This window comes from Macrobrachium rosenbergii, chromosome 13 (genome assembly GCF_040412425.1).
Source record: "Macrobrachium rosenbergii isolate ZJJX-2024 chromosome 13, ASM4041242v1, whole genome shotgun sequence".
Taxonomy (NCBI): Eukaryota; Metazoa; Arthropoda; class Malacostraca; order Decapoda; family Palaemonidae; genus Macrobrachium; species Macrobrachium rosenbergii.
The window spans coordinates 17,719,475-17,740,705 of NC_089753.1; the positions used below are offsets into that span (position 1 = coordinate 17,719,475).

At 35.4% G+C, this 21,231-nt stretch overlaps 1 protein-coding gene across 30 annotated transcripts in view; it reads left to right on the forward strand.

Moving 5' to 3' along the window:
* The window catches only part of LOC136844932 (zinc finger and BTB domain-containing protein 24-like), a 202,656-nt gene that overhangs the window by 94,799 nt on the left and 86,626 nt on the right, over positions 1-21,231 (forward strand). For 3 of the 30 annotated variants that reach the window (XM_067114315.1, XM_067114309.1, XM_067114313.1), the window contains exon 6: positions 2,253-3,984. The exons of 23 other annotated variants lie outside the window; for them this stretch is intronic. In XM_067114315.1, the coding sequence (XP_066970416.1) occupies positions 2,253-2,597 (345 nt within the window). In that variant the 3' untranslated portion in view covers positions 2,598-3,984. 4 more of the 30 variants (XM_067114299.1, XM_067114297.1, XM_067114300.1 and 1 more) reach the window with 2 other exon arrangements.

Genomic DNA, 21,231 nt, shown 5'->3' on the forward strand with positions numbered 1-21,231 from the left:
TTTAATTTCCATCTCAACCCCATTTAATGGCATTGTGCTTCTTTTTCATGCTTTGACAGCATAGCATACTGGTGATGGAAGGTCAGTTTAGTTTTAATTCAAAAGATTACATAACCAAACCATAGATTTTGAAATGTTTTGGTTGGTGCTACATGTAACTTAATAAAGGGTATTACAAGAGTGTTACTGGGTTTTTGCATGGATTTTTTTTCCCTATTTCAACATAATGTATTAAGAGGAAGTATAATATATCCTGAAGTAATTGTGTGTGCGTGTGCATGACCTACGTGAGGTGTCATGCTAGTATGTTGGTGAAAGGAAGATATGTTAGGTTGGGTTATTGTGAATAGTTTGGTTTAACATTTAGGATGTTTTGGTAATTACAGCTTAACAGACTAGACACTGCAAAATAACTGTCTTGTTCTGAAGCTGACGCTATTGAATTTGTTATGATGAAGTGAACTTTTGTAAAAATTCTTCCAAGAATGTAATTTTACACTTGCTCCCCATTGGTCATTATGTTCAAGAGCAGAGGACAATGGGATGGGGATAACAGGGAAAAAAAGATAAAGGAAAGGACAGAAAGAAGGGTGAAGCTTAACATACTACAGTATTTAGGTTTTTTTATATTTATTTATTATTTACATATATCAAGTGACTTGTGAAAAAGTTGAAATTTGAAATGCATTTGAGCAAAGTACCCTTGATAGTACTTATCAAACCCTTGTATATAAGTTTAGTTACAGTGGATTCATGTATTTCCTTACAGTGCAGTGGTGTAAAAGATTCAGTCAGTTATTTGCAGAATCATTATTGTATTAAAAGCCTTCATTTCATGAGTTGTAGACTGTCGGTCTCAGTTGTTGGTAGACCATCCAATACTGCACAGCTGTGAGACAGAAATGAATGTTAGAAGTGTTGTGTTTACCTGTTCTCCATAGCCTGCCCTACTCTACCCCTCTTTTTCTTACAATTATGCTGGCTGTTGACATTGACCATCATCCTGCTTTATGTTTGATCTTGTGAATGTCTGTCTGCATTGTATGTTTGTTGGTTGTTGGAGCATTAATACAGTGTATATTTTTTGTCTGTTTGCTGTCATTGTTGGTTTTGTCCATGCAAGGCAACTTTAGTGTTTGGAAGAATCATTCAGACTTGGTATAGATTGGAGTTTTAAACAGCAGCTGGAGTTTAAAAAGCAAGGTTCAGCTATCTTCTGCCTTCTAGTCAGTTTGTGAAGTTGTTTTAAGTTTTGAGACTTCATCTCCAACTATCTGATATCAGAATTTACTGCTTTTCTTATGGCCCATGCAATAATAGTCGTTTTTGTCCGGTTCCAGTAGGTTATTTGGTGTCACTTCAGTGATGAAAAGAGAATACAGGCTTCTTGTTTCAAGGTGTACATCCCAGCTGTGTGTTTGACACTGCTCAATATCCAAACAGCCTCTGAAGTTGTAAATATATTTAATACCTGTTTAGCGACTAATGGAGGTGATTGACTGACTAAAGGAATTTGAAACCATTCATTATCTCTGGTAACTCTTGATTAACACAGTTACCCTAGATCTTCAATTTGGTTAAAAGTTTCAGTAACAGTTGGTTTGCTTCCATGGTCAACACTCCTTGCAGGTTTTGTTATGCCAAGAGGGTTACTTCCCTTTTTGCCTCTACACATACAGGAGGTTAACCTCCCAAAGATTGTCAGTTGGTCTTTCCCTTTTTGTCCAATTGAAGATTCAGATCATATCTCTGTTGCATTGCAATCCTTTGCACTACAGACCTAGCCATGGGAGACTAATCTAAAACTATTGGAGTGAGGCAACAAGTTTGTGGGATATACCAGCTAGACTCTTCACATTGTGTCATTGGACCTTGCAGTGGGGTAGCTTGTCGTAAGTAAAAGTTTTTACCTGATGGGTTACTACTGAGCTCTAAATCCTAATCTGTCATAAGTATCTCATTAGTTGTCAGTATATTTGGAGACACTCAACAGCTGGGATTGGCAGTATAAGGGTTATGTAAAGTAATGGTTTGTTTGGAAACACAGTGTTGAGTTAATTATTATATTAAAAATTACTTAAGCTTGGATTTTCCCTAGGGTTTTATTTGATAAAGGAGAGTTTTATATGTTTATTCATATAGTAGTAATTATGTTAAACAGCTTTTTGTCTTGTATGGCCCTTGTAGCAAGTTGCTTCTTTTGATTTATTGGAATGATGAAATTAAAGTAAGTTGGGTGGTGTCCTCTACAGGTAGGATCAGCTAGTGACGCTGTGAAGACAGGTGATGGCGGAGGTAGAGGAATGCAACCCAGGAAGAGTTCTGCAAGCACTAAGATGCATATGTGTCCTTACTGCCCTTATTCAACACATGTTGTCACCAACTGGAGGAATCACATGCGCACCCACACTGGGGAAAAGCCTTATAAATGCCCGCATTGTTCTTATTCAGCCATTACCAAAGATAATTTAAAACGGCACATTCGTAATCACTCTGGTGAAAATTTGTTGGAATGCAATGTTTGTAAATATACTTGCAACAGCAAGAGCACAATGATGACTCATGTGATGGTGCATCATTCGTACCAAACTCAGTAACATGTTTTAATATTGAAAACAATAGAATTTAATGTCATGGTTTAGAAGTGTCCACACAAGTGTGCCAGGTTAGTTGTACGTATATGTAGTTTAGTATTTGTATAGCTTGCCTTTCCCTGGTAGCCAGTTGGGTTGGGGGAAAGGGGATTAAGTTCTCACATGTGGACATTGTTTGTTGGAAAACTGGGTTCAGGCAGTAAAGAAGAGTTGGTCCTCTTTATTTTCTTTGTTTTGACCAGTTAGACTTAGGAGTAATGGAAGGATATTTTGTAGATTATAATTTACTTAGGGCTGTTCATAAATGTTCTCACCTTGCCATTTCTCTAGGCTGGGCATATTAAATGATTTTAGACACTATTGACCTTTAGCATAGGCATTATAGAAAGACATTGGAGTGCTGACTTTATTGACTGCTGTGTTTCAGTGCTTAGTATAGTGACTGCCATATTCCATCATATACTGTTTAATATGTCTGCATATGGTTTTATTTGTAATTTATCTTTTTTTGATTGAATTACTTTTTATTTTGAATTAATCATCTATTATTTAAAAGACAGCAAAAAGTCTAGTTTATGTGGTCACTCAGATGCTTCTGCAAACTTTATGCAGTGTTATACATTTTTGTTGGAATGTGTATAGATTCAATACTATAACTTACTATTTGCTAAGAGCATGACTGTTGCTTGGCTTTGCAGAATTCATGCTTTAGGTAGGTTGGTATTTTCTGGGGAGATCCTTCTGCTTTTGTCTGTTGCTATAACAGATGTTTTATGTGTGTGTCTGTTTGTGTGTTCTCACAGGTTACATGAATTTTTTTCCCAACGGCATGTTTTCTTGGCAGTCTTAAGATGTATATTACTACTGCAATACAGTATTATAATATGTATTTCATGTATAACTGAGCCTTATTGAACAGAAGGCACTGTGTTGCTCACATTTTATTTTCTTGAGATAAATGCCTTAATAGGTGATTAATATTGTGTGTTAATTATAGGCCAAGCTTTAGTTGGATGGTGCCAATACAGTATAAAGATTCAATCTGTGATGAACATTGATAATATAGAAGGTAGTAATGCATCATTAGCATTTGGCAATACTGCATAGTATAATGTGAAACAGTTTTTTCTCTGATCTCAGTTCTTACCTTGTGAATACCCCATTTTTATCGTTCTTTTTGTATATCTTACAGAACATGGCTTACGTTCAACTTGTACTGAAAGTCACACAAAAGCCACTTTATTTTTATTTAATAATGGAAAAGGTCCCTGCTTATTGTGAAATCAAAATCATTTGTGTACAGTGCTTACAGTTCCTACTACACAATGTATGATAGATAGTAAATGTTAAATGACCAAATATTGGCAAATATATAATCTTTTTCTTTAAACTTGGTTTTACTCCTCTGGCCCTCTTGATATTTCTCTTGGAGCATTTGTATTTCTCACTCAGAGAATGCAGTATGAGACTCGCTCAATCATTTGAAGCTTGTAATTTGGTGTACTCATGCTCTTGGGTAAGATAGCAGTTGGTTAAAGGAACTTTGGCCATGGTATTACTTTTATATACAGCCACTAAGAAGACCAGGCTGTTAAGATTTTAATATACAGTAATAGCACATCCTAGGAATGCTTTGTTTTGAGGACAGCCCCTTTCTTGGCTAAGTCCCCTTGCTTCCTCACCCATTATCTAGTGTTGTTTCTAGTCTCCCAAGACCTTTAACAACTGGTCTCCCAGATCATCTCTTCACTCAACACTTTTTTATTTTAATACTAATGCCAAGAAAGTTGAAAGAAGGCTTTGTTTTTTCGTTTCTCTTTCTGTATGTAAGTTTTAGTGCTATATTTTGAGACTAGGTGAAAAGAACAGGATGAGACTTGATCAACATATTTGTAAGGTGAAGTTATTATGTTTAATTTTTCAGACATTACCTTTGGTTTGGGAATTTCTTTGCTATGAAAACCTCTACACTAAGTCAATTTCTGAAAAGTTAATCATGATGTGAAGGTTTCCAAGTGAATATATTAGCCAATTTTCATTCGTTTCTGTTCACTTGTTCTGATATACAGTATCCTGCTAACATACAAAAGATACAGACTATAAGTGGTTTAACTGCTTCAGAGCCATTTTATATTTTAGGAGGATTGATCAGGTTTTTCACGTCTTTACATTGTTATATGACTTTGGTTATTTTAAAGTGATTTTTTTGTCTAAAGTATTTCACCTGACTGCTCATCTGATATGGGTCCCTAAACATCATTCAAAGTATTACTTACTGTTTTTTTGTGCCATCCTTTCATTTATTTCATATAGATTACAGAATGTGCTCTCTCTCTCTCTCTCTCAATTTAAGAGGGCTTTTTCCCCAATCTTCCAACACTCACATTAAAACCAGAAGCTGCCCTTCCACATCAGGTTTCTTTAGAACTGGTGTCAAATGCTTTGGTACTTCAACCAACTCTGTCATAATCAAGTTGAGATTACTCATGCATCATTGTTTGCTTTAACGGAATTGTGTACCTCATTTTATCTCAATCATTAAGAATCACCTTGTTTATATATTTAAGCATAAGTCAGACAGATTCCTGGATATCTTATCGGATAAACCAAGATGGAATGCCATAAGCCATTTCAGCAATCCAAACACAAGGTGCAGTTTTAATATAACCTGGCACCTTGTACTCAAATCTGAAGTCTGGTACAATACCATTGATTTCAATAACTGCAATAAATTCACTCTTGGGATGGCCTCAGTAAGGTAATTCCCCATGGGAGGGGTGAAATGGATCATCAGGTTATCATTATCGAGTGTGTCACTTAGCTGCTCTGAGTGTATCTCTTGGTATCCATGGTCTGCCTTCCTTCTTTCTAAAAACCTGCTCAGGTCAAGACTGCGTGCCTTGGCTCTCCCACTACTCCTGCGTGTTAATTCCTTTTCAAGTAGGCAACAAAATTTTTTTTACAAGACTACATATATATGTATGTGTGTGTGTGTGTGTGTGTGTGTGTATTTGATCCACTAATTTATTTTAGAAAGAAGTGATGCACATAAGTGTCCAGCCCATGGTAGTTTGCTAATGGTAAAGCACATTCTTGTGCCTTATCCCAAATACTTTATTTATTCAGTGACAGGAAACTACTGTACTGTGGTGGAGAGATGAGGATGATAAGAGACATTCATAAATACTTTTATTTTGAAATAGCTGGAATGTAGTTTTTACATAAGCTGGACTTTGCATTCAACTATCCTCTTATTTGTTATTAAACATCTATTTATATGTAGCATAATTTTTATCTTAAACTCGCATTTCAAGTCTCATGTCCTTTTACTATTATGTGATCTCTCATTGCTCATTCATGTTTACATACATATTTTGTTGCTTTGCTTGTGATTTTAGCCCCTGCTCCATTATGTAATAAAATATCTTGGAATTGGCTTGCCTGGCGTAGTGGTTTTTCCAGGTTGTTGATCCCAGTAGAAAAAAAATTACAACCAATCATAAGGACAGTGAATAAGACCCAAAAACCAATAGTATCCTCATTTGCAGGGAAAAGACCTACCTTACATATTACAGTATAGAGTGCAAAAAAAAAAAAAAAAAAAAAAAAAAAAAAAAAAAAAACTTACTTTAGCCAGACAACTGAGCTGATTAACAGCTCTCCTAGGGCTGGCGCAAAGGATTAGATTTATTTTACGTGGCTAAGAACCAATTGGTTACCTAGCAACGGGACCTACAGCTTATTGTGGAATCTGAACCACATTATAACGAGAAATGAATTTCTGTCACCAGAAATAAATTCCTCTAATTCCTCATTGGCCTGTCGGAGAATCAAACGCGGGACCAGCAGAGTGCTAGCTGAGAATGATACCCACCCATCCAATGAGGAACTAGTATAGAGTACAGACAGTCCCCTACTTATGGGAGGGGTTCTCCATTCTAGTGGCGCAGCCATAAGTTGATTTACGCTGTAAATAGGCGTCGTTAAGGGAGCTTTAACAGGGCTTTTGGTGCCATAACTAGATAGCTATTATTGATAAATGTATTTGAAAACTCAGGGACGCCCTGTGTAACCAATAGGAATCTTAAGCCTCATTAGATTCAAAGGAAAGACACTCATCCTCTCGTCTAAGAAGAGAAATAGAAGCAACCTATACTAGCTGATAGGATTGACCATGAAGAGTAATCTGAAAGAAGCTTCAAGGATGCTTTCTAATATGGTGAACCTTCCACATAGAGAACCATTAGAGAGAATTACCACAAGGTATTGTCAAACCCAATAATGGATAGGAAAAATTTACCTTTGCTGTACCTTAGTCCTTTTGATCAATCTATAGAGTAGAGATTTGCCTTGCTTGGTCCACAGCTCAGGTTACTCGATTTGAAAGTACTGTACTGGTCCAAATTGGCTGTGTCTGTCGTTGATTATGGTAATGTTGGTAATCATCATCATCAGGGGAACCTTGATTATGACCAAATAATGTTTCTTGCAAGAACTGCTTTCTTATTCCAACCTCTAAAGTCAATATTTTATGCCTGATGAACTTTTCTTATGGATTGTGGTACAGAAGAATGCATGATGAAATCACATGCATATCTTAGGTTTTTACTGTATCTACATAAAGATGTTCGTGTTTTATCCTAAAATATTATAGACAAGTTAAAGAAATTTGGAAGAGTAAATAAGAAGGACTGCAAGTGTAAATTGTAAGACTTTTAAAAATATTTTGCATTGATAATGCAGTGTATGTTATAAGATAAAAAAAGGTAAACTCAGCTTCCGATGCATAAAAGTTTGTAAACAGTTATGAATGACTAAACAAATCTTTATGCTGAACAAGGATAAAATTTTCACACACAAAAAGCTTTTGGTGAATTTCTAACAAAATGGTATTAGGGGAAATTACTGAAACTCCAGATAGGAAGGGAGGGAGTGAATGTGCTAAAAATATTTATGGAATTTGAAGGCTTGAGTTTAATAAGGAACATAACTATCCTTTGTTTATTGCAGTGTTAGTTAATGTGAATGAAGATAAAGGAAAATTATTCCACAATGGAATAACAAATACTACTGTATATGTAAGAATGGAAAGTGTATATTTGTCAAAATAAGGCTTTGTCAGTGTGTGTATTTAAATTTGCTAGTTTTGAAGTAAGTTTTAGTAGATTTTTTAGGCTTTTTTATTTTGACAAACATACAGGGTATTCTAGTCTTGTATGTAATATACAGTACAGTATATATATGTATACTGTACAGGCAGTCCCCGGTTATCGGCGATCCGGTTTTACGGCGCTTGTCTAGCGACAACGATAACTGGATATTTGACACCGATTCCCGGTTATTGGCGCCAATCTCCGGTTATTGGCACTGATCCTCGGTTGTCAGCGGCGCTGATCCCTGGTTATTGGCGACGATAACTGGATACCGGCCCCGATAACCGAGGATCAGTGCTATTATCGCAGATTTTCGGTTGTCGGCGATTTTCGATTATCGTCACACTGTCGGGAACGGAACCCCGCTGATAACCGGGGACTACCTGTATTGTGAAATGTTTATTTCAAATGTATTTCCATTTGTGTAAAAACTTTTAGATAAGCAATTTAAAAGTAAAGCAAACATACCTCTAGTAGCATTGTTGAGGAAATGAAATCAACACACATAGCAGATGTAAAGCATTAGCCATGGTCATTCATTAAATCAATCTCTCTCTCTCTCTCTCTCTCTCTCTCTCTCTCTCTCTCTCTCTCTCTCTCTCTCTCTCTCTCTCTCTCTCTCTCTTTTACACACATTCTTATTCTCATATCATGTTGGCTTTCTCTGTAAGAAACTATTATTGGTATTACATTTGAAAGACAAATCTTTGGTTTAGGGGCAGCGTTCATCATATTTCAGTCTTGACGACAAATTCTTTAAGCCAGGTGCAAAATAGATTGTTAAAAAAGAGACAAGTGTTTGTACATTTACTTTTGGTAAAGTGGCTGCCTTTATTTGTTTAAAAAGGGTTTTCAATTATATAAATGTTGAGAATTTGTTCAGAGACAGCACCCAAGTCCAGTACAGTAATAGAAAAAATTGCTTGATCTCTCTCCCAAAAAAATTAGAAATTTACTAGGCTCTCATTGCTCTCTCTCTCTCTCTCTCTCTCTCTCTCTCTCTCTCTCTCTCTCTCTCTCTCTCTCTCTCTCTCTCTCTCTCTCTCTCTCTCTCTCTCTCTCTCTCTCTCTCTCTCTCTCTGAGAGTGTGTGTGAAATTCACTAGGCTCCTCGGTGCTTATTGTTATCACATTCTTGTCAGACTTAGATTTGCCATAAAAATTTTAATAATTTTTCCAAACAAGTGGGCAAAATTTTCAAGTTTTGTTTTATAAAGTTTACCTGTATGCTTAATGAATCTATCTTAAGTTTTTTATGACATGCATGTTCGTATGTATGTACAAACCAATCTGGAGATCTGAGTGTGAGACAGAGAATTCCCAACAGGTAATGCTGGAGGAGCCAACACTTGAGAGAGAGACATCTGGAAGGAAGCAAGGATCTACCACTGCACCAACTGCTTCGGGAATGCACAAGTGTCCCATTTGTCCATATAATACTGTCTACATAACCAATCTGAGGAACCATTTGCGTACCCACACCGGAGAGAAGCCATTTCATTGCAACCATTGCCCTTACAGAACTACTACAAAGCAGGCCCTCATGGAACACATCCGAACTCACACTGGAGAGAAACCATTTTCTTGTCCTTACTGTTCTTACAAAGCCAAATCCAAACAGAGTATCAAAAGGCATTTACATACACACACAGGAGATAAGCCTTTCATGTGCCAGTATTGTTCCTTCCGAACAAACCGGAAAAACTCTCTGAATGCCCATTTTGTGATTCACCATTCTGTATGAAATTTTTGTTTTCTTTTGTCACTTGTAGCTATTAATTGCCAGTTAAGGGGTGCACCAACTGCCAGATTTCAAGGAATTGTCAAATTTTAGTTATTAACAGTTTTCAGCTATGTTAAATAAACATATCCTGAAGCGGTAATGCTAAAAAAAAAGTTTAGATGAGTTCATGTTTTGTTCACTTGTACAGCACCGTTAACGACAAATTGTTAAAAAAGCGTGTACAGTAAATCAATCATGTAAAAAATGTATTCCAAAATAATTGTCACCCACTAAAATATCCCATTCTGTCTATGGGATTTGTCAAAGAAAATGGGTTACTTAATGATATAGGGATAACTTGCTCTAGATGTCCAGATTCTCTCGGGATTTTTGAAGGTCCAAAATTATTCGTTTGCTCTTTTCTCAAAACTTACTTTTTTCTAAACTAAATGCTTATTTCAATTTGAAGCAGATCCCTTCAATCATAAGGTAGAAACAATCATTTACTTTATAATGGGGCCTTATGGCATCAGTGTTCCCCTTCAGGCTTATAGAATATAGTAATTGGAGGACTGTGATCAATGTAATCAGTAGGAGTATTTAAGATTATTTTTTCAGTTATAGTGATTTTATATGCTTAAGTACTAAAACAATACTGTATTGGAAATTCTTAGCCATTTTTCTTCTAACTGGCAAAAAGTCATCCTGTTTAGTTTTAGTTTTGTGCATAACGTGATACTGATGGAAATGGACATAAGTCTTTCCAAACTTTATCATTGTTAGTTTCAATACTCAACAGTTTAATTTGTGTATGTGTATTTTATTTCTCTCCTTTCATTTTTATACAGTACCATTTATTAGTTTTAATTTGCTTATTGATAGGGATTGTTTTTCAACATTTTTATCAGGAAAGTAATATTCTCTTACTGAATAAATGTATTGGGACAAAAATTAAGAAATTTTGTAGATATTGCGGGAATAAATTCATAGAAGGAAGAGCTTTTATTTTCTTTTGCTTATAGTTCTAGTGTTCTAATTGATTGTTTTCAGGGAGTGACAATCGGACAGTAATAGCATTAACTTTCTTCATATCCCCCCCCCAAAACCCACCCACTCTAACTCCTAGCTTCTTGTCTTGGGCTGGGATCATCAGAAATAAATTTATTCAGGTCCAAATCTGAGTACAGTACTTATATTTACATAGCCCATTTAGCTAAGTTGGTAGCCTTTCTTGTCTTTTACCCACCCATTGTTTCTTTTCTTCTCCTGTCAGGAATGATTTTGAAAATGGCTACCATTGTGCAGTATTGAATATGATTCTGACTGCTCTTAGACATGAAGTTGAAGTTAGACAGCATACTTTCTCATCACTTGTAGAATTACTGACATAGTTCAGTGTGGCAAAAGACTGGTTAAACTTGGCCCTCAGTATTGGGTCTGATCTAGATTGACTAAGTTTGTATTCAGGCAGATCTCCTAGACATATGTTCTTAGGACCCCTGTGGAGGGTGGGAATCTGTCATGAACAAATTTATAAATTTCTGATTTATAAAATGAACATGTCAAAATTATGAAATATGACAATAGTAATTAACCTTAAACGCCGAGCCTCTATTTTAAAAACGTCTCCGTATGCGGCGTTAGGGAGTTAGTGCCAGCGAAAAAAAATTTTTCAAAAAATCAGCATGCTTAGTTTTTAAGATTAAGAGTTCATTTTGGCTCCTTTTTTTGTCATTGCCTCAAGTTTAGTATGCAACCATCAGAAATTAAAAAAAATATCATTATCTTATATAAATATTGAAATATATGACAGCGCAAAAAAATTTTTCATATATAATTTTATACAAATCGCTGTGAGCAAAATGGTTAAAGCTAACGGTTAATTTTTTTCTTTGTATTGTACACTAAATTGCGATGATTTTGGTATATAACAAATTGTAAAACGATCAAAGCAACACAGAGAAAATATTATCACAAAATGATGCATGAATTCGTAATCGCCGGACGTAAAAATGTTTTTAAAAAATTCACCATAAATCGAAATATTGTGCTAGAGACTTCCCGTTTGTTGAAAATGAAGCTAATTGATTGAATATTACTAGACTGTAAGTGTTTTAGCTTAAAATTGCAGTTTTCGACCATTTCGGTCAAGGTAAAGTTAACCGAAAGTCGAATTTTTTCTATTTATCGTGATTTATATGAAAATACTTCAAAACTGATTAAAGCTACAACCATGAGTTTTTTCTGTTGTATTGTACATGAAATTGCGCACATTTTCATATATAAAACTTTATGTAATGACTAATATAAGACGGGCAAACATTACGACAACGTGATTAAAGAATTTCTGAGATGTTCAGCAGAGTTACCCCGGCATGGACGTAAGGAAAATGTTTTTGTTCAAATTCACCATAAATCGAAATATTGTGCTAGAGAATTCCAATTTATTGCAAAATGAAGGTAAATGATTGAATATTACTAGAATGTAAGAGTTTTAGCTTACAATTGCGTTTTTTCGCACCATTTCGGGTAAGTTAAGGATTGACCGAAGGTTGAAATTTTGGCAGTTATAAATGATTTATGTGAAAATATTTCAAAACTGATAAAGCTACAACCATGAGCTATTTTCTGTTGTATTCTACATGAAATTGCGCACATTTTCATATATAAAAGTTTATGTAACGACTACTGTAAAACGATGCAAACATTACGACAACGTGATGAAAGAATTTCTGAGATGTTCAGCGAGTTACGCGTGCAGACGAAGGGAAAATTTTTTTTTTTTTTTTTTTTTTTTTTTCAGAAATTCACCATAAATCGAAATGTTGTGCTAGAGACTTCCAGTTTGTTGCAAAATGAAGGTACATGATTGAATATTACTAGAATGTAAGAGTTTTAGCTTATAATTGCGTTTTTACTATTTCGGTCTAAAGTTAAAGTTGACCGAAGGTTGAAATTTTGGCAGTTATCGTGATTTATATGAAATTATTTAAAAACTGATAAAAGCTACAACCATGAGTTATTTTCTGTTGTATTCTACATGAAATTGCACACATTTCCATATATAAAACTTTATGTAATGACTAATATAAAACGGTGCAAACATTACGACAACGTGTGAAAAGAATTTCTGGCGCGACATAAGGAAAAAGGTTTTTTCAAAAATTCACCATAAATCGAAATATTGTGCTAGAGACTTCCAATTTGTTGCAAAATGAAGGTAAATGATTGAATATTACTAGAATGTAAGAGTTTTAGCTTACAATTGCGTTTTTCGACCATTTCGTCGAAAGTTAAAGTTGACCGAGGTTGAAATTTTGGCAGTTATCATGGTTTATAAGAAAATATTTCCAAACTGATAAAAGCTACAACCATGGGTTGTATTTTGCTGTATTTTTTACATGAAATTGCACACATTTTCATATATAAAACTTTTATGTAACGGTTAATATAAAACAGTGCAAAAATTATGATAAAATGATTTAAAGAATTTCTGAAATTTTAGGCCGAGTTACAGTAAGGGAAAAATTTTTAAAATTCACCATAAATCGAAATATTGTGCTAGAGACTTTCAATTTGTTGCAAAATGAAGGTACATGATTGAATATTACTAGAATGTAAGAGTTTTAGCTTACAATTTCGTTTTCAAACCATTTTGGTTGTAAAAAAGTTGACTAAGGTTGAAATTTTTCTAGTCGCATATACGGCACGTCCACTTGGCACCCAACAGACAATTTTAGTTTCGACGTATGATACGCCCAGTAGGCGTTTAAGGGTTAATTTGAATATATATACACCAGCCAAGAAGATTAAAAAGCCCAGTACAGCCATTTTGGCACCTGATTAATATGGCAACAGAAGAGATCCAAGAGGAGAATTTCTACCTGATCTAGCCATTATACATTTAAATAACATATCTGGTACAGAATCATAGACGTCTACTTTGTTTACCCAACTGAAAGGAGAATGCCAACCATGGTTCCAGAATTAAAATTAAGATTAGGTCCTACACAAGGTTTGATTGAAGCACCACCAAAATATGGTCCATTGTTTTCAAAACATCAAAGAAATCCAAGGCATCAAAGGAGGTACCAAAAAATATTACTGGAATGATTAAGTTTAGTTATTCCAGCATACATGGTTGGGAGATACCGTATATCAAACCTCTGGAAAAAAGATCTTAGAACATCAGTCAGTAGCGTGCAAAGATCAGGTTCACCCAACAATGTCTGCCACAGAAAATGAAAATACCCAGGCAAGAATATGTTTTTGTGAGAATATGCCCAACAGTTTCGTCCTCCAATGAACCTCTTCATGGGGCATTTAAGAGAAAAAGTTTACAATGCATGTAGTCAAAAAGGCGTAAAATCTTAAACATATTAAATACCATTACCAGAAGCTAACAGTTTGAACTAAAAACACTCAACAGTAAAACAATACAGTAAAATAACAACAGTAGTTGAACAAATGAAATCTACCAAAGTATCAAAAGAGGTAATATGTCCATCTGAAACAGCATAACACTGAGTACATATTAACAAACATATATTATATGATAGTAAATGGATAACATTATCCAATTTGTGTCTAAGAAGATTACCAGTACTATACAGATACAATATGTCTATCTCTTACCAAAGCAATGCAATAATGCTTCAATCTTGGGCATGCATTTAAGAAATGCTGTAGTAAGGTGTGTGCAGTTTGTGGGTGTTTAGATCATGCCACAAACTTGACCTGCACCGCCCTTGAATGCACAAATTGTTGGCTTGAATGTGAAGACTGGCCCAAAGAATGTTCATACATGTACAATAAAGATTTAAAGCTGCTTGTGACTAGGAATGGTAGCAATAGAGGCTAAACTGGCATTGAAACTCATGAAGGATACTTGACCAGGAGAAAAGTCCACCTGCAACACAATCTAAAATAACCAGATTTCCCAAGTCTCCAGTGTACCTTCTATAATAATGACAAAAATAAAATACAACCCTTTTCAGAGAAAACCAATAGCATTATAGATCCAAATTCCTCTAAGAAGCAAAATGTTGACGTAATATGAAGCAGCTGCATGTCATTGAGCATTTATTACACTTTGGAGAGTCTGATATTCATTGTAGACTAAATTCAAGAGAAAAATATGAAAAGACAAGACAGTATAAGTGAAACTAGAGAGAAAGTAAAATTGAAAATAAAAAATTAAAAGTGGGAAAGATAAAATGTTGAAAGAAAATTATAACCTTCAGAGTAAAATACCCAGTTTTGAAAATCAAAACCAGATTTCAGAGTAAAATACCCAGTTTTGAAAATCAAAGCCATCCCCACACAATACCTGCAATAATTATATCATTCAGTGGAACAGTAACAGTTTTAAAATCCATACACAACTTGGAAAAGTCCAACAACTCCTTCAAGAATATCAGCCTATTACCATATACAGTATTTACAATATGCAGACAGTGAAGTTCTTCATTGGCAACTATATTTTAGCATCTTCAAACCATGCAGAATGTAGCCGGGAGCTGGAGTCTAAATTCTAAACGTAAACAAGTAAAAAATGCACTAAAGTTTCTTTGGTGCAGTCGAGTTTTCTTTACAGTGGCTGACTTTAACCTTAAATAAAATAAAAACTACTGAGGCTAGAGGGCTGAAATTTGGTATGTTCTATGACTGGAGGGCAGATTATCAACATACCAATTTGCAGCGGTTTTTAAGGTCTGAGGGCAGTCAGAAAAAGTACGGATGGACGGACAAAGCCATCTCAAACCGGGCAGTCCGCGGTTTACAGCAGGGGTCCGTCCCCAGTGGCGCGCTGTAAGCTGAAAATCACTGTAACCTGAAGCATCATAATTATAATGGGGATAAATACCACTTACTCCGGGCAATGGTGCCGTGAGGCAAGCATCGTAAGTCCGGAACCATGTAACCCTGGGACTACCTGTAGTTTTTACAGAAAACTAAAATGTAATATACGACAATATAATAAATATTCAAACCTTGGCCATAAAGCTTACCTTCAAAGCTTTAATGCTTTCTCAGTAATTACAGGCAGTCCCCCAGTTATCGGCGGGGGTTCCATTCCGATGGCATGACAATAAGCGAAAATCACTGATTTTCGGTTACCGGCTCCTCTGTTAGGTATGTATCAGCACCAACAAGCAGAAACTGTGCATATCAGCGCCGAAAATCACCAATTTTTGTCACCAGGCAAGCGTCAAAAAACCTGATTGCCCATAATGGGGGACTGCCTGTACAGGCAGCCCCTGGTTATCGGCGGTGATCTGTTTCTGAGGGTGTGATGATAACCGAAAATCGCCGCTAACCGAAAATCAGCGATTTTGGTGCTTTTTCGGCAATTTTCGGGGTTATCAGCACCAAAAAATGCCGATTTTGTTATCGGCGCCGATTTTCGGTTATCGGCCCCTCTGTTAGGTATATATTGGTGCCAATACCCAATTATCGGCCCCGATAAGCGGAAATTGGCGATTTTCGGGGGCAAAAATTGCCGATTTTTGTCGCTAGACAAACCCCATAAAACTGAATCGCTGTTAACCGGGCCCGCCGTTAACCGTGGACTGCCTGTACATGTAATTTATAGAACCTACTGAATAAATACTACATATGCCTTGTACATGCTTAACTGTACAGTACTTGGTAATTTTCTTCAGCTGTTATTAACAACACATGACACTGACTGCCCAAAACCATGGTGCTCCTATATTATGGACATTTGATTGTCACATATAGGCAGTCCCCGGTTATCAGCTGGGGTTCCATTCTGAGGGTGTGATGATAACCAAAAATCGGCGATTTTCAGGGCTTATCGGCGCCAAAAAGCTCCGATTTTTGGTTATTAGCTGTGTATTGGCACCAAAACCTATTATTGGTGCTGATAAGCGGAAGTTGGCGATTTCCAGCACCGAAAATTGCCGATTTTCATCGATAGACAAGCACCGTAAAACCAGATCGCTGTTAACCGAGCCTGCCATTAACCGGGGACTGCCAGTATATGGTGTTCTTTATAACAATGATTATTGTTAACATGTCGGCAAAGCACTGTACCTACATGGATTCCAGGATACAATCTTGACAAAACATATTAAACATTGCAGCAGTTGCATGCGAGACAAATCCCCCATATCAATACATAGAAGAGAGCTAGAAAGCACAATAAAGGGATTTTGACAAAGGAAAAATCTATTTCTGGGGGAAGACCTGTGTCACCCAGTGAAATGGTTCCAATAGCACTCATTTCTAGGTATAACTATTGCTAAATATACCAGAGAAAAAAAGCTATCCACAATGTCAAGTTACCCCGGATCGATCACCATAACGGTGTCGGTATGCACTAGGGGTGAGTGGACTACACTATCACAGGTCTTTGTCCAATAGACCTCTCTATTCTCAAAGTCCCAAATTTGGGTGTGCTGTACAACTGGTGTAAGATACTATACAAAAATTTTTACAGTGAACCCCAATTTCTGTGGGATGCGTCCCATACACCCCGCAAATAGCTAAAATCTTGAATACTTAAAACCCTCTAAAATCACTTAGAACTCCCTCATTTTGATAGTTTAAACACAGAAAAACCCTGTAAAAATGCATATACCTGAGTATTGTAATAGTTTTATCACAAAAAGTGCATTTATTCATGAAAATTATATGAAAATACAGTAATTAGTGAATATTTCTCAGTGAAAAACACAGCGAATGGGCGAATTTTCCACGAATAATGGCGAGATATGTTCCACAGAGAAACCCGCGAATGCGTGAGTCCACGAATCATGAGAACGCGAATACGTGGGGTTTACTGTAGTATTGCTGTAGCAGTAGATATGGTAAACCAACATGCAAGAAGTTCTTGGCAAAATACAGAAAAAATTACCAAGGGAAAGAATAGTACTGTATATTTCTGCTTATAAGACGACCTTTAAGTCATAAAGTTCATCCCTAAAAATTGGGGGTCATCTTATACCACCACTCTAAAAATCAAACCTTGAAATCTGAGTGATGTTTATCGGTAGGCTAGCCTCGGCCTCGTTGCAATAATCACCGACATACATGAAAAGATTCACATTATGAAATACTTATAATAAAGGTAATAAAACCATTTTTACCTTATATATTATTGGCATATCTTCATAATAAATAGCCTATTTGAGGAATGATTCCATACCAATTAAATCAACTTTATCTATGTGAGCCCAGCTGACAAAATGTAGCCTAAATATCAAGTTATGGTTGCACTCACAGCAACCTTTATCATTTGGTAATGTAGTGTAATTACGGTAGTAATAACATTTAGGATAATATAATATTCATTTTTCATTAAAAATTCAGGCTGTTTGTAACTGTTTAGAACAATTCAGTCATATGAACGATAATTACTGTATACATGGTAATTATCATACTTTATCATATTGTTGTTAGGGTTGCTTATGATTTCCAATGAAACATAAACAAAACAATGTCTTCCCTTTTAGGTGATGTGTGTAGGAAAAACATGATATAGAATTGACATGTCATTTCATTTACCATATATACTCGTTAACATGCGATATCGTGTGACCCCCAAATTTTCATCCATAAGCAAATATTTTATCTTGTGTATCATGCGAGGTCCTTTTTTAAGAGACCAAATTACTATGGACTAACTTCTTTTACTCCATCTAGTTAAATAGGTTAAATAAGTAAAACCGAACAAGAAACAACTGTGTTGCTATGAACACAGTCTAGGCTGTGGCTATGAACGACCAAATCGGATAACAACAGCTGTTTTGCATGCATTTCAACCATCGTACCTTAGTAAACAATTACTGTACTTATGTTACAAATGATGTTAAGTAGAATAAGACTGATATATATTTCACATTATGCTCTTGTTAGCTATGAAGAAAAGATCACAAGGAAATATACAGCTAAAATTAAGCTGCAAGTTGTAGCTATAGCTGAGAAAACAAACAGTGTTCAAGTGCTAATGACTAAATTATCTTGCATTGGCAACATGGGTGAAATTCCTAAACTTCGATATGCCATCAAACTCGACTAAATAATATTGGAGGGAAAAGTATTTGAATCAAAACTGCTGGGCATGAAAGAACACATTTTACTATTGTTTTAACGTGTATGGCAAATAGGACGAAACCTTCCCCCAAAGTTATCTTTAAACGGAAATTGAATTGTTGCTGAAACAAAAATTCCCAGAAGATATCATTGTCCACATTCACGAAAACCTAAACAGTTCAAATGGCACATGATCACTACATTTGTATTTTATAATACAATTAGTAATATGCGAATACATACAATATTACGGGATACAGTGAAGTAAAGCATAACATGTTGAAAGATCCATGGAAAAGAAGCATATTCGTTATATTTGTATTTTATAATACAATACTAATATGTGAATATTACATACACCAATTTTATATTTCGTGTATGATGCAATCCCCTTAAAATTAGCTTCAAAATTAGGTCTTCAAAAGTCACATGATATGCGAGTATATACAGTATTTTGAATTTCTAAGGATTCAGTAAGTAAAACAGCATTTGTAATAACATCATCTTTACATAACCAGTATTTCATAAGATAAGTGTTGTTGCAAAAGCTAGCCTATACACCAGATGGTTTTGGAATTTAGCAGTCGTCTTATACTACTGTATAGATATGGGATAAATTCATGAAAATTTGTCATAATTTTTCACCTCGTCTTGTCTAAAGGTCGTCTTATACACGAAAATATACAGTATCTGTGAGGAAATATAGTATGTCTTGAGCATTTCCAGTTGTACCGCTTTTAGATGAACATGGCAGAGATTTTTCAAAAGTAATACTTGTGATGTGTTTTTATGCTGCAGTGATCAATATTTTGTATGCTATACCACATAAATAAGGAAATATTTTGTAATGTCTTTTAATAGGCTTTAATTACATTATCAGATGTGAATGCTAACATGCACTGAGAAAGAGAGAGGTAGAGAGAGGGGGAGGGGGAGGGGGCTAGGCTAGGCTAGGCTTGGGCTAGTTACCACATTAGGCAAAGGTCAGTACTCTACCTCAGAAAAATCGGTGTGTTGTTAGAGGAAAATTCGTAACATGCCAAAAAACTTTACGTTCTTCTCCTTTCCTATAATTTTGAATATAAGTAGATAGGATGATTCAAAGTGATCTATAACAGGAAGGACTAAGGAGATTAGGAAAGGGTACTGTATTTTTAATTTTCCTAGAATTGCCCCCCATACTTAAGAGTGCCTTTTTGTGTGCTGGTGCCTTGTGTATTTTGCTGGCAAATATGGTATTTGGTGAATTAAACACAACTTGCTGTGATGCTAACATTTAGGAGATTTGGCTTGTTTCAAAGATGATAACTGTTTCAGCTTCACAAACTACAGTTCTATTGCTTGTAGCTTCCACCTCTGTAAATTGTTCAGAATTACTCAAGCATTAATTTTACAAACACTTGACATTTTGAGTTTCATCTTGAGGATTGCAGATGTCCCGTACAGGTCAGGACGTAATGGGAGCTTTTTTTTTTTTTTAATGTTTTTTCTTCTCTGTAACATTTGACTTAAGAACTTTTGTTTTAGCTTACAATAACTCTTGAAGTCATTTTGAATTGTAACATAAGGCCCTGTTAGACAAGTACTACAGGGTACTTTTTTCTGATGCTAGATGATCTATTCCCATTCATATTATTACAGTATTTGTATTTTTCATTTTCATTCATTCTTTTACTTCTTTTTGTATAAGTCTACAGTACTTATTTAAAGAAGCTTTTTCCAGTAATTCAATCTTCTACATTACTACTGCAATTGTCCCTCAGACTCACTCTCTTTCTTCTTAGGTAGTGTGCACGTTTTGATTGAATTCATACCTGGGCTGGATGTCCACCGTTACCCTTTCTCTATAATTTCTGTGGCCCTTTTGTCGGCCTTTGCATGTGAATTCCATATCTGCCTTTTTAATTAACGAACTGTTCCTCTCCCCTTTTTCATCCCATGCTCAGATCATCAGTTAGCATATGCAAATCCATATTCAAAATTCCTTGTAAAGCATAAACTACAAAGCAGTATAGTTATCAAATTGAATTTATAGTTTTCACATTAGTATGACTTAAGGAATTAGGATATTGCAGAAAGTTTAAGAATAATATTAGATTTTTTAACCAAGGTTTTCACATTTCCCCCTAAAACAAAGTCTGACTGTCAACGACTGTTTGGAATTATTCATATGCCTTGGAACGTGATCACAACATTTGAACATGTAAGGCATAAAGCTTCAGACTACGTAATTTATCCAAGTGATAGATTTCCTTCAGTTACATATTATAAAAAAGGTATCTTTATTTAACATGCCAATGTTTTTACAGCAGATATGTATACGATATGGTCAGTAGTTTAGCTTATTAAAAGCATGCCACGACAGGAATGTGTAATTTAGCATCCATTCAGAATTGTGGCCTGAACATCCTTTTGTCTGACAAATTAAGTTTTCATACTATTATATGAAGCTAGTAATTTATTATAGATTTTTAAATACTTTAGATTCCTGCTCATGCGGGTACTACAAGGAATGAAGATATTGGTAAAGCAGCCACAGCTGCAACAACTTTTGATCAGATTGAATATAATTATCCTTGTTAATTATTTTCAGCTGTTTGAAACAATATTAATGATTTGGCAGGGTTTGTAGCAAATAAATCTGGTATTAAATTACAACAGATTAGTTCCACTGTTAGATTTCAGTGTCTCATTTAAAAAAA